The sequence below is a fragment of the Tursiops truncatus genome, chromosome 15 (genome assembly GCF_011762595.2).
Source record: "Tursiops truncatus isolate mTurTru1 chromosome 15, mTurTru1.mat.Y, whole genome shotgun sequence".
In the NCBI taxonomy this organism is placed as follows: domain Eukaryota; kingdom Metazoa; phylum Chordata; class Mammalia; order Artiodactyla; family Delphinidae; genus Tursiops; species Tursiops truncatus.
The window spans coordinates 36649739-36662637 of NC_047048.1; the positions used below are offsets into that span (position 1 = coordinate 36649739).

At 40.7% G+C, this 12899-nt stretch overlaps 1 protein-coding gene across 2 annotated transcripts in view; it reads left to right on the forward strand.

Moving 5' to 3' along the window:
- The first annotated feature begins 1029 nt into the window (after positions 1-1029).
- Positions 1030-12899, forward strand: part of MEIOB (meiosis specific with OB-fold) — a 29223-nt gene continuing 17353 nt past the window's right edge. For both annotated transcript variants that reach the window (XM_019938824.3, XM_019938832.3), the window contains exons 1-4: positions 1030-1187; positions 5349-5425; positions 7724-7781; positions 11826-11957. In XM_019938824.3, the coding sequence (XP_019794383.1) occupies positions 5357-5425; positions 7724-7781; positions 11826-11957 (259 nt within the window). In that variant the 5' untranslated portion in view covers positions 1030-1187; positions 5349-5356. The remainder of the gene's footprint in view (positions 1188-5348; positions 5426-7723; positions 7782-11825; positions 11958-12899) is intronic.

A 12899-nucleotide genomic window follows, 5' to 3' on the forward strand; every position in this document is an offset into this window, starting at 1 on the left:
AGTCAGACTAAAAAGATTTCCAAATGGTACTAACTAAAAATCTAGCGATGTTTTATCAGGTTCACCTAAGCTCAATATTTAGCACATCAAATTATACTTATAGTGTATATCTATATGTATATATCTGAAATGATATAAATAGCGTCATCAGTATTTATCGTTATTGTTCTAGCAGCCTGGCCTTCCTTCACACTCCCCCATCAGGTGACAGGGTCTGCATCCAGCACCCACTCCCCTTCTAAAAGCCTTATGAGCAATCATGCACCCTTTTCTTCCATGCACTCTTCTTTTGAGATAGAGTCACACGCAGTATAAGAAAAAAGAGAGATCCCTGCTACACTTGATCCACTTCTCCCCAATCAGAACATCCTGCAAGCTCACAACTAGGTTACTGAAGTAGACACACCCAGTCTTTTCCAGATTTCCCCGGTTTCACTAGCACTTGTTTGTAGGTGTGCATTCAGCTGCTGCACTTTCTATAGCAACGCCTCCTGCATTTCTGCCGTGTTTCAGCAGAAAAGATCCCCAGCATCTTCCTGGGCGCCTGGTTCTTAGCACCCCGGACTCCCGCCCCGGAGGGTCCTCGAGTCTGGAGGACAGGCTTGGGGCCCCGGGAAAGGAAAGAAACGGGAACCACTCGCGCCCAGCCTCCCGGAGTCTCGCTCCTCATGACCCGCACTCCAGAAGGACCGAGGCCCTCAATGCAGCCCGAGGGAACAGGGCAGGGTCGAGGGCGGAGTCAGGACGCAGGGGCGGGGCGGGATAGGAGTTAGAACTCTGGGGGTGTCAGGGCGTGTGTGGAATCGGAGTTCGGGGGCGGGGCGGGGGTGGGGTCGGAGCTGGGGGGTCGGAGCAGAGCCCGGGCGTGGGTGGAGTCGGACCTCGTGGGGCGGGGAGGGCGGATTCGGGGCGGATTCGGGGGCGAAGTCTGAGGTCGGCGGAGTCGCGGCAGAGTCGGCGTGGGTGGAGTCGGCTCTCGGGACGGGCGGGGCCAGCGCGAGGCGGGGCGGGGCCTGCGCTAACGGTCGCGCGGCATTCCTCGCGCGACCGTAGTCGAGCTGTTGGGTTGTGGGCTGAACGCGCTGTGGAGAAGCGGCCGGGTGGGGCCTGTGTGTGGCGGACCGCTGTCCAGGTGCGAGGAGCGGCTAAGCGAGCGCTCCCGGGAGAAGCCGGCGCGGACGCCTGAGGTGAAGCCCGGTGGCGGCGGGCGGCGGGTCCCGCGCGGCTGTGGGCGGCGGATGGCTGGCTCTCGTCCGCTCCTGAGGGCGGATCTCAGGGCTGCGGCGTCCGCGGTGGGAGCGGCCTCCCCTCCCAGCTGCCCGCGCACTTGGCGGGTGGTGACGAAGGCGAGGCCTGCGCCGAGCCCCCGGCCCCGAGTCCTGGCCGGCCCTCGGGCCACCCCCGTCTCCCCGCGCGGTGGAAGCCGGCGGGTTAGGGTTCGTAGAACACGCCCGGATACGAAGCGGGCAGGTGACCTCGGCTTCTAGTCGAAACACGCGGGGACACAGTCACGTAGAAACACGCAGAACACCTTAGAGTGTGGACGTCCGCGTAGAGCGCGGCGAGTGCAGACGCGGGGGTGTAATTATGCGAGATATATACCCACGTCCTGCAGTGACTCAAAAATGAGTTCCCCCCAGAGACTGGCTTACGTTAGGGTTCGCGCTTGGTGTTGGACATTCTGTGGGTTTGACAGATGCCTAAGGACACACAGGGTTACAGGATCCTTCAGAGCAGTTTCACTGCCTCGGAAACTCCCTACCCACGACTCACCCCTCCCTCCCGCAACTTTAGGTGGTGTGCTGTCTCTACAGTTTTGCCTTTTCCGGAATGTCATAGAGTTGGAATCTTCAGAATACATTTTAAAACAGAGTGAATAGGGAGAAGAGTCGCATTTCACCTCAGGGTTTCAAAGGGACCGCTTTCAATCCCTGTTTGCCAAGCGCTGGACTTATCATCTATAAGGTGCAAAAGTGTGAGGAGGGCGTGAAATGATAAACTTTGGGAAATGGTATTTGGATGCAAGTCATGCATGTTTCCTCTTTCTTTCCTCCCTCCCTTCCTTCCTCCCTTTCTTCCTCCCTCCCTTCCTTCCTTCATTCATTCCTTCCTTTCTTTTTCTCTCCTTCCTTCCTTCCTCCCTCCCTCTTTCTTTCTTTCTCTTTCTCTTCTTCTTTTTTTCAAAACAGCTTTTAGTTAGAAAATTTGAAACTACCTTGAAAGGTTATTAACAAGCGTTCTTCTAGAATTTCAAAATACAGGGAGTGCCCTGGTGGGTGGTCTAGTGGTTAGGACTTGGCCCTTTCACTGCCGTGGCCTGGTTCATTCCCTGGTTGGGGAACTAAAATCCCACAAGCCACACGATGGGGCCGGGAAAAAAAAAAAAAAAACTTAAAAAAAGTGCAAAACTTGCTGAGTTCCCATTGAAGCAGTAAGAGGAGTAAAATCTACTTTTTTGAAATGGATTTATAAAGATAATTGAGCGACTGTTCCCCTCTGTGAGAGGTGACCAATTTTGTCAAAGTTTGTTAGAAAATCTTTGGTTTGTGATGAAAGTTTGGGGGGATTTCCATGTATAGAAATAACCACATAAAGAGGACTTCTCTGTAGTAGCCCCAGCACAGAGTAAAATAGCAAATTATAGGACCATCATTGCTGAGCTGTTTGAAAGCTCTATTTATCTAGAATAGCAGGATATAAACTGTACTTGTTTCTATAGTTTAAATGCTGGATATAAATGTAAAATTAGCTGTTAACTAAAATTCTATTTATCCAAAAAGTTAATTATAGCAATAATTTCACATTACAGCCTATCATCATAGACCCCACTCTGTGATGAGGGAGAAAGACAGCACACAAGCAACAATTATGAATTAGGAATGCTAAGAGAGGGAATAGAGGCTGGGGGATACTTGAAGGAGGGTAGTAGGAAAGTCTTCTCCTTGAGATCCAAAGAATGCTGAAGATCCTGTCTTGGGAAGATGTGAGGGTGGGATTGGAGAGGATGCTTAAGGAAGAGGAAACTGTGTATACCAAGGCCCCAGGTCTGCTCACTCTGGCCTGCTCAGAATTTGAGACAATGGCATCAAAATCAGAAAGTTGGTGGGGTTTGCCCTGAGGGTCTGACTGACAGCCTCAGCTGACCTGTGGGTCAGACACCTTCTCAGAGCCAGCAGCTAGCAATGCCTCTTCCTTGTCTGGGTCCAGAGTCCCCTTCTCTTTTTCCAGAGCCACAACGAGAGTAAGGACCAAGCAGTGCAGCTTTGTCCTCTGGAGGAAAGCTGTAGCAAGTAGGAGCATGAGGGGCTTGGGCCCTACCATGCCCTCATGAAACCTAAAGCAAGGGACCAGGAAGGCCCTGGGAGGAATTGGCCAGGTCAGACTGGGCTCCGGTCCAGGCGGGAGGTTGCCCTTCAAAAGTAGGAGGAGGGCACAGAACTCAGGGAAGGGAATTTGGGAGACCTGGGCTGGGGGGCTGTCAGAGATGGTCATGGTGTATCTAGTCTGTGGTATAGGGTCAGCCTCATAGTAGACACGCCACAACTATTACCTGTTACATTGCCATCATGTTACCTTAACCAGACTAGGTTCACCACCACCTCTTCTTTCCTTTTACCCTTATCAAGTATCTGAGTCAGTGGCCTTGAGGCCACTAGTCCCACATCTGGCCCTCTGTTTTCGTTGCTGCTCTCTGAGCCATCCCCCATCCTGATTCAGGGCCTGATACATATCAGACACTCAACCGACGCATGTTGAATGAATAAACTATGTATAAAAACCAGGTAATTGCAGTACTCTAGATGAGGAATGACTGAGCCTTGGGCTGAGGAGATGGCATCGGAGATGGAGAAAAGGAGACATTTAAAATATATTTGGAAAGTAGAAGGGACAGTAGTTGCTGTTGAATCGTATAATCTCTGTATCACCATATTGAGCTCTTTATTTCATGGTAATTTTGTATTTCTCAAAATGTCCGTGTAGAGAAGCAAGTTGTCATTTTTTTGGTAGACAGACACTAAGGTATATCACCATATATTTTGAATAATAGTAGAAAGTGAAGGAACTTCAAAGAGTTCATGTGATATTACTTGTAAGTCAATAACCACCAAGAGATATTAAGGGGTAAAAATTTGGAGAACTCAATATGTAGATGGATAGTGTTTTTACACAAAATCTGGCTACTGAATAGTTCTTCCTCTCTAACCTCAAGTGTGTAGCACTTGACAGGCTCTCAATAAATGTTTGTTGAGTGGATGGATGAATGAATGAATCCATCAGGGTTTGTCAAGAATTTCAGAGACTGAAATTGCATAGTAAGCCAGATCAGACTAGGCCGAAGAATAAGTAGGACCTTAAAGCTGCTTAATTCCCCATTGTTTATTCTGGCTTGAATGCAGAAGCTGCTACATTGGATAAGAATGAAAAGCAGTGTTCTCATCTGTCAAGAGCCTGTGAACATCTAGGCACCTTACGTACATTATTTTGAATTCTCACAACAACCCTGTAGGGTAGATGTTATCCATATTTTGTGGATGAAGAAATTAAAGCTCAGTAATTCAAAACATTTGACTACAAACTAGTGGCGCTGGAATTCATAATCATATTTGACTAACTCCACAGTCTTCCTGAAACGTATTATGCGACATGTCCTGAAAGTGCAGCCTGTAGCTGAGGGCATTCACTGTTAAAGAGGCCACGTAATATGAAGTGAAATGGAGTAAATCTGCTAGTTTGGTGTAGCTGACAGTTGTTATTACACTAAAACCTTTTCTAGTGATGATATTGAGGGACAAGCCACCATTTCATTTATTTATTGAGTGCTTTTTACGTGCAAGGTAGCATTGAAATGCACATACAAAAAATTTGTAAGATCCTGCCTCTGCCCTGATGGAGCTTACTTACCATCCAGAGGTGAGGATAAAGTACTACCCTTACACAGTGTAACTAAATGCATGATTCAAGGTGGTTACAATAGAGTTTTGCTATGTTTTTTTAAAGTAGGCTTTATGGTAATAAATATTTAAATCTGCAAATGTCCCATTGAATCATTTCTCATCTGAAACTAAATTTGCAGGGGGCTCAAATATTGCTAAATTATTTTTTTGAAAAGTGAAAGTTAAAAATTTAAACCTAACTCTATCATTCAAAACTTTAAGTGGACATTTTGAAACATGCTTTTTACAGGTTGAATCTAACTTGCATTTCATTGTTGTAACATAAAGTTTTCCCAAAGAATGAGTAGAATATCCAGTACTTTCCTAATAAATTCTTTTTTCAGTCTTGGAATTTTTCAAGGTTTATTTCAGTTGTTTAATTTATGCATCTAAGTTATATTTTCTAATATGCAGATAAAAGAATGGCTAACTCCATTGCATCAAAGAACTTTACTGCACTTTCAGACCTGCATCCAAATATGGCTAATCTGGTAGGTTTCAGCGGTGGTAGTGGTTCATTTGATCTCTGTTGAAACTTTAGGTGGTAATATTACATTATGTCAACATTATTGATTCGTTTCAACACGTGCTTGTATAATTGACAAGTATACAGATACTGCATTAGTGATTGTTAGATATTAAACACTTCTAAACTTCTTTGTATTTATGCCAGCTAAATGAAAATTAGTCTTTCTTTTGTCTACGGATTAGGAGATTGTAGATATGACTAGCGATTGTTAAAAATTGTCAAAAGTTTACTTGTATTATATTTTATTTTATTTATTTATTTTTGGCTGCATTGGGTCTTCTTTGCTGCACGGGCTTTCTCTACTTGCTGTGAGCTGGGGCTACTCTTTGTTGTGGTGCGTGGGCTTCTCATTGTGGTGACTTCTGTTGTTGCAGAGCACGGGCTCTAGGTACACGGGCTTCAGAAGTTGTAGCTCGCAGGCTCTAGAGCGCAGGCTCAGTAGTTGCGGTGCATGGGCTTAGTTGCTCTGCGGCATGTGTGATCTTCCCAGACCAGGGATCAAACCTGTGTCCACTGCACTGGCAGGCAGATTCTTAACCACTGCGCCACCAGGGAAGTCCTTGTACTATATTTTAATTAAATATTTAATGAGTACTCAAATTTAGCATTATAAAATTAAAACATTGTCGTTCAGCAGTATCTATTCTCTAGTCAAATTGCCCAAGTTATATACTGAAATACTTGCTATTATGCTGCTTTTATGACATAAAGGTACACAAAAGATATATTTCTGAAATCATTATGTGAAAATTCATTTTGGGGGAAGGGATTGTGGGGGAATCAGTCATGTCAAGTATGCCTAGATTGTTATTTATTTAAAAGAAATCTAGGTGGAATCATCTTATAAGGTGAAGAATTCATTGTAAAGCAATTATCATACTGCCTTACTTTTCCTACCCCCAGCAGTCTGCTGTTTACATTTAGAATTTGCAAATCATATTTCTTAAAATGGGATAAATTTACATATAACTTCAATAATTTGCAATTTAAACTTTATTAATGTTAAAAATAATTATTGATGTTACAGTTTTTCTTGAAAGGTAAACTATTTGCTAATTGCCTCTTCAGTTAGAAAATTTTACTCAATATTTCCATTAGTTGTTTTCCCAACAAAATTCAGTGAGATCTGCATGCATATGGAATTTAAAGAAATAATAGTAATATGTCTAAATGTAATAAGACTAGCTAATAGCTTAGCTAGGATGTGGTAGTCTTAAAAGCTTGAATGTATTTTATTTATATTTTTTTCAGATTTATTTTGGCTGCGTTGGGTCTTTGTTTCTGTGCGCGGGCTTTCTCTAGCTGCAGCAAGTGGGGGTTACTCTTCATTGCAGTGCGTGGGCTTCTCACCGTGGTGGCTTCTCTTTGTTGCGGAGCACGGGCTCTAGGCGTGCAGGCTTCAGGAGTTGTGGCACGCGGGCTCTAGAGCACAGGCTCACTTTGTTGTGGTGCATGGCTTAGTTGCTCCCTGGCGTGTGGGAACTTTCCAGACCAGGGCTCAAACCTGTGTCCCCTGCATTGGCAGGCGGATTCTTAACCACTGCACCACCAGGGAAGTCCTTGAATGTATTTTAAATGTAACAGATTATTGCAAGGTTAAAATCAGTTGCTAGAATTAGTGATATAAATTCATCCTTTCAGAAAAAGGTAGTTATTTTTATTTCTTAAAACATTTTAAAAATACTTAATTTTTCTTTGTTAGTCACTGAAGAGAACTTTAAAATTTTTAAAGATGTTAATATCTTTAAGGTTTAAGATCTAGGACTTCAGAGCTTAGATTTATTAGCAGCAATATGCAAGTTTTGTTACAATCTAATTTATGTTACTGTCCAGCATGTTTGCATTAAGAAGCTAAGCAATTTTATGTGGATTGTTAGAAAACCCTATATAAAAGAAAGCTTTGAAGACCATGGCAAATTAAATTGCATTATACATGTGCTTTGAATGAATTCAGTAAGGACTGATAGCATAGGCCAGTTACTGTGCTCCACCTAATGATTGAAAATAAAGTAGAAACATACTAAGTATTAAATGATTATATTTGTAATATCAGTTAACTGTCTTATTACTTTGTACTGCTCCTTGTGGAGCTGAACATTTATGAAGTTGTTTTAGATGTTTGTCTGGAATAAATACATTTAAATGGTTCCTAGTTAAAAATGTTTGTTAGAGCCAGTAAAATATAACAAGTCCATGAAATTAAATTTACCATCTCCATCTGTGTTTAATATTTGTCTTCTATAACCTTTTTGTTTTTCAGAAAATAATCGGCATAGTTATTGGAAAAACAGATGTCAAAGGCTTTCCAGACAGAAAAAGCTGAGTTCTGTTTAACTCTTTGCTTCATTTTTCATCAACTGTGGCTTATGACTACAGCAAAATATATTTAAGTGATTAAATTTCTCATGCCTGTTTAACTCCCTAAGAGCAACAGCCATGTTCCCTATTGCATGGTAAAGTACTTGATTTAAGGCCACATGTGTGGCCTTAAATCATTCTTAATGATTTTATTTGATATCTCTAAAACACAATTTAAAAAGCTGTGTATACAGTACTAAAATAGCTAAATTGGTCAACTCATTAATGTGTATCAACGAGTACTTATTGAGCACCTCCACTGTGTAAAACCTGGTGGAAAGGTAAGAGAGAGAGACATTGTATGTAGTCTCATCATCCTCAGTTATCAAAGTATCTGAAAGGATGGACGTGGAGCTAGTTTGACTGGGCTCAGCACGAGTCATCTGAGATCTATTCTATGTACAGCTGTGAAATCGGGGTAAATAAAGCTGGGATGAGAATTAAATGAGCTCATACATGGAAGGGTGTGTAAGGCACAGTAAGAACTCCATGTTAACTATCAATATCAGCCTAAGAGATACAAGTACACAGGTAAATCTTCATAGAAGACAGAAAGTGATAAGGAGGAAGGTTTTCCAGCAGGGATATGTCCTGACAGTGTTGAGCGAGAGAAGTATGGCAGCAGTATCTATGTATTTACTCAAAGAACCAGACAATTCAGTGGAAAAAAATCATCTTTCACATGTGGAAAATACAGTTAAGTTTGGCTTTAGTGGTTCTTATTGAGTTGCTTGAACTGTGCAAGAATTTTAGGACTATGGAAACACAATCCGAGACTAAAATTGGATTTTTAAAATCAACTGGCTCTCAAACTTTTGTAGTTTACATGCAGAGATAAACTATAGAATGCCAAAAGTAGCAATTCACTATTATTAGCTTTTGAAGTGTCAATGCTTTTTATTAAAAGGTACAGTATAAGTCCTTCTAAACAGCCTGAGGGAATCCGAGCTCTAGTCAGCCAGCCAGTAATTTTGACAGAAGAAGACAATTAATTGTGGCTGTGTTAATTGACTTATGGTGTAGTGATAGGTACCTTTATTTTCATTTTATTTTTTATAATATTCTGTTGTTATTTTTGAGGTAAATAACAAAGATGTCATCTCCCACCCATACTCGTTTGTCTTCTCTTTACTGCATCATAATTAATTAGATCAGAATTACCACTTGAATAGTTTGAGAAATCCTGCATCTCTGTTTTCTAAGCTGTAAAAGGAATAACTTGAAATATATGAATTAGAAAAGGTCAATATTTATATATTTGCTTAAATTACAGCAATGAAATAAAATTTTCACCTATTAGACGGTGAGAGTAGGGTACCATTTCTGTAGTGTTTGACTATTTTTTATAATTGTCTGTACAGTATTCCTTTTTTGGAGAAGATATGCTTACTGACTTTAAAAAACATTACACATATCAATATATTGTCATAAAAAATTCAAGCAGTGCAGAAGGTCATAGAGTCAAAAAGAGAAATTCTTCATTTAACCCTCAACTTTTCCCATCCCAGCCCCCACCCCAAAGGTAAGCACTAATCACAGTTCAATAGATATCTATAATGTGCATTTGTATGTTAGGTTGTATTACTTTTTAAAAACTTTTAAAATTGAAGTATAGTTGATATATAGTATTATAGAACTTACAGGTATACAGTATAGTGATTTACAATTTTAAAGGTTATATTTCATTGTAGTTATTATAAAATACTTGCTGTATTCCACGTGTTGTATAGTATATCTTTGTAGCTTATTTTGTACCTAGAAGTTTGTACCTCTTAATCCCCTACCCCTATATTGCCTCTCTCTCCTTCCACCCTTCCCCCCTTCCCCCCTTCCCTCCTTCCCTCCTTCCGTCTCCCCACTGGTAACCACTATCTGTGATTCTGCTTTTTTGTTATATTCACTGGTTTGTTGTATTTTTTAGATTCCACATATAAATGATGTCATACAGTATTTGTCTTTTGTCTGACTTATTTGACTTAGCATAATGCCCTCCAAGTCTATCCATTCTGCTGCAAATGGTAACATTTCATTGTTTTATATAGCTGAGTAAAAATTTCATTGTGCATATATATATGTGTGTGTGTGTGTGTATATATATATATATATATATCTCACAACTTCTTTATTCATCTGGTGATGGACACTTAGGTTGCTTTCATGTCTTGGCGATTGTAAATAATGCTGCTATGAACATTGGGGTGCATGTATCTTTTCAAATTAGTGTTTTTGTTTTTTTCAGATATATTCTCAGAAGTGGAATCGCTGGGTCATATGGTAGTTCTATTTTTAGTTTTTTGAGATGCGTCCATACTGATTCGCACAGTGGCTGCACCAATTTACATTCCCAGCAACAGTGTACAAGGTTCCCTTTTTACATTCTCGCCAGCGTTTGTTTTTTGTGTTCTTTTATTTATTTTTTTTTTTGCGGTACGCGGGCCTCTCACTGTTGTGGCCTCTCCCGTGGCGGAGCACAGGCTCTGGACGCGCAGGCTCAGCGGCCATGGCTCACGGGCTAAGCCACTCCGCGGCATGTGGGATCTTCCCGGACCGGGGCTCGAACCCGTGTCCCCTGCATCGGCAGGCGGACTCTCAACCACTGCGCCACCAGGGAAGCCCATTTGTGTTCTTTTTGACGATAGCCATTCTGACAGGTGTGAGGTGATAGCTCATTGTTGTTTTGATTTGTATTTCCCTGATAATTAGTGATATTGAACATCTTTTCATGTGCCTGTTGGCCATCTGCATTTCCTCTTTGGAAGAATGTCTATTCAGTTCATCTACCTAGTTTTTAAATTGGGTTGTTAGTTTTTTTGATGTTGAGTTGTATGAGCTGTTGATGTATGTTGGATATTAACCCCTTATTGTTTATATCATTTGCAAATATTTTCTCCCATTCAGTAGTTTGTCTTTTCATTTTGTTGATGGTTTCCTTTGCTGTGCAAAAGCGTTTAGGTTTAATTAGGTTCCATTTGTTTATTTTTGCTTTTATTGCCTTTGTTTTAGGAATGGATCCAATAAAATATTGACACAATTTATGTGAAAGAGTGTTCTGCCTATGTTTTCCTCTAGGAGTTTTATGGTATCTGGTCTTACATTTAGGTCTTTAATCCATTTTTAGTTTATTTTGTATATGGTATTAGAGAATGTTCTAACTTCATTCTTTTACGTGTAGCTGTCCAGTTTTCCCAGCACCACTTATTGAAGAGACTGTCTTTTCTCCATTGTAGATTCTTGCCTCCTTTGTTGTAGATTAATTGACCATAAGTGTGCGGGTTTATTTCTGGGCGCTCTATCCTGTTCCATTGATCTGTGTGTCTGTTTTTGTGCCAGTACCACGCTGTTTTGTATTAGTTTTTTTTTTTTTTTTCCTGCGGTACGCGGGCCTCTCACTGTTGTGGCCTCTCCTGTTGTGGAGCACAGGCTCCGGACGCGCAGGCTCAGCAGCCATGGCTCACGGGCCCAGCCGCTCTGCGGCATGTGGGATGTGGGATCTTCCCGGATCGGGGCACGAACCAGTGTTCCCTGAATCGGCAGGCTGACTCTCAACCATTGCGCCACCAGGGAAGCCCTGTATTTCTTTTTAAATTAGCAAAACAATAAAGAAATTTTATTTTGGAAAAAAAGTACTTGCTGACCCCTAGTGGTATCTTTTAGCAGCACACGTTTATTTGTTTTGAAATAATTTAGATCTGAATTATGACTTAGGTTAAAACAACAGTAAGAGAGAAATGGAGACTCTAAGCTAATATCAGGATGGTTCAAGTCTACATGTCATTTACCTCCAAATATACAGATAACTGGGGAAAGGAAACATAGGGGTAACAGTGAGGTGAGTTATCTACCTTGGCAGCTTTGAATTCATAAAAGCATAACTTATATAATTTATATCTGAAATAATATTTTACACCATGTGTTTGAGTGGTTTTAGCATCAAATAATCATATTTGTTCAAAGTTAAAATAAAAATTTTCATTTGAAAAATAAATGCATTGTTTTTTCCTTAGATATTGGATCAGAAAGGTACACTTTCAGTTTCACCATTCGTGATTCAACAACCCATTTTGTAAATGCAACATCGTGGGGCAAGGAAGATTACATCAGATCACTTTCTGACAGCTTTCGTGTTGGGGAGTGTGGTAAGTTGGCATTGATTCTTAAACTGTTTCTCTTACAGTATTATTCCCATGATATGTTTGTGATAACTACACTGAGGGACTCAAAATGAAATGAGACACAATTCTTATTCTCAAGAACCTTACCAGAAAAAAGTCAAGTGTTAAGAGTATAACACAAGGCATTCAGCATTTAATTGAAACATACAAACATGATAATCACATATTTTTACTAAGTAGCTCTATGATCTTTGGTTTATTTCTATTTCACTTTGCATCAGTCCCTCTTGTGGCTCTAATCATTTATCTTCCTGTAAAATTATAATAGGGATGCTAAATAGATTTTGATAAAAGATATTTGAAATTTTAATGGATTTTAAGAAACCTTCAGCCTAAAATACCAAATCTTTCATATCATCTACCCACCCCAATAGCCCTCTATGGTACAGTGTAGTATATTGAAAAGAACAAGACTTTGAGAACAGGTAGATCTGAATTCAATTCCAAGTACCAACTTTTATTACATTGTGGCTTTGAGAAAATTTCTTAATCTTGTTGGGTCTCCACTATGAATTAATACCCTATAGATGCTTGTGAATGTTAAATGAGATAGTGTGCCTGTTATAAAGTGTAGAACTTAGTCACTCAATAGATGACAGCTCTAGCCTCATACAAGAAACAAGAAAGCATGTATACCAGTTCTCTTTCATGGTAGAAAAAAGAAGGGAAAGGGTAACACGGACAATTAAACTACTCCTCTCCAACCCTGCAGTATCAAGCAGCCTAGTACCCATACTAGTTACTCAGCACCCAATCATATTATTAACTTTCAGGATTACATATAGTATCTCTCTAACTGAATAATAAGGTAGTTGAACATATGAACTATGAAGGCAGAAAACTTTGCAAACTTTGCAAAAACTTTACAGGCCCTTAGAAGCAGCCTGTAAGGATAGCATTGGGGGG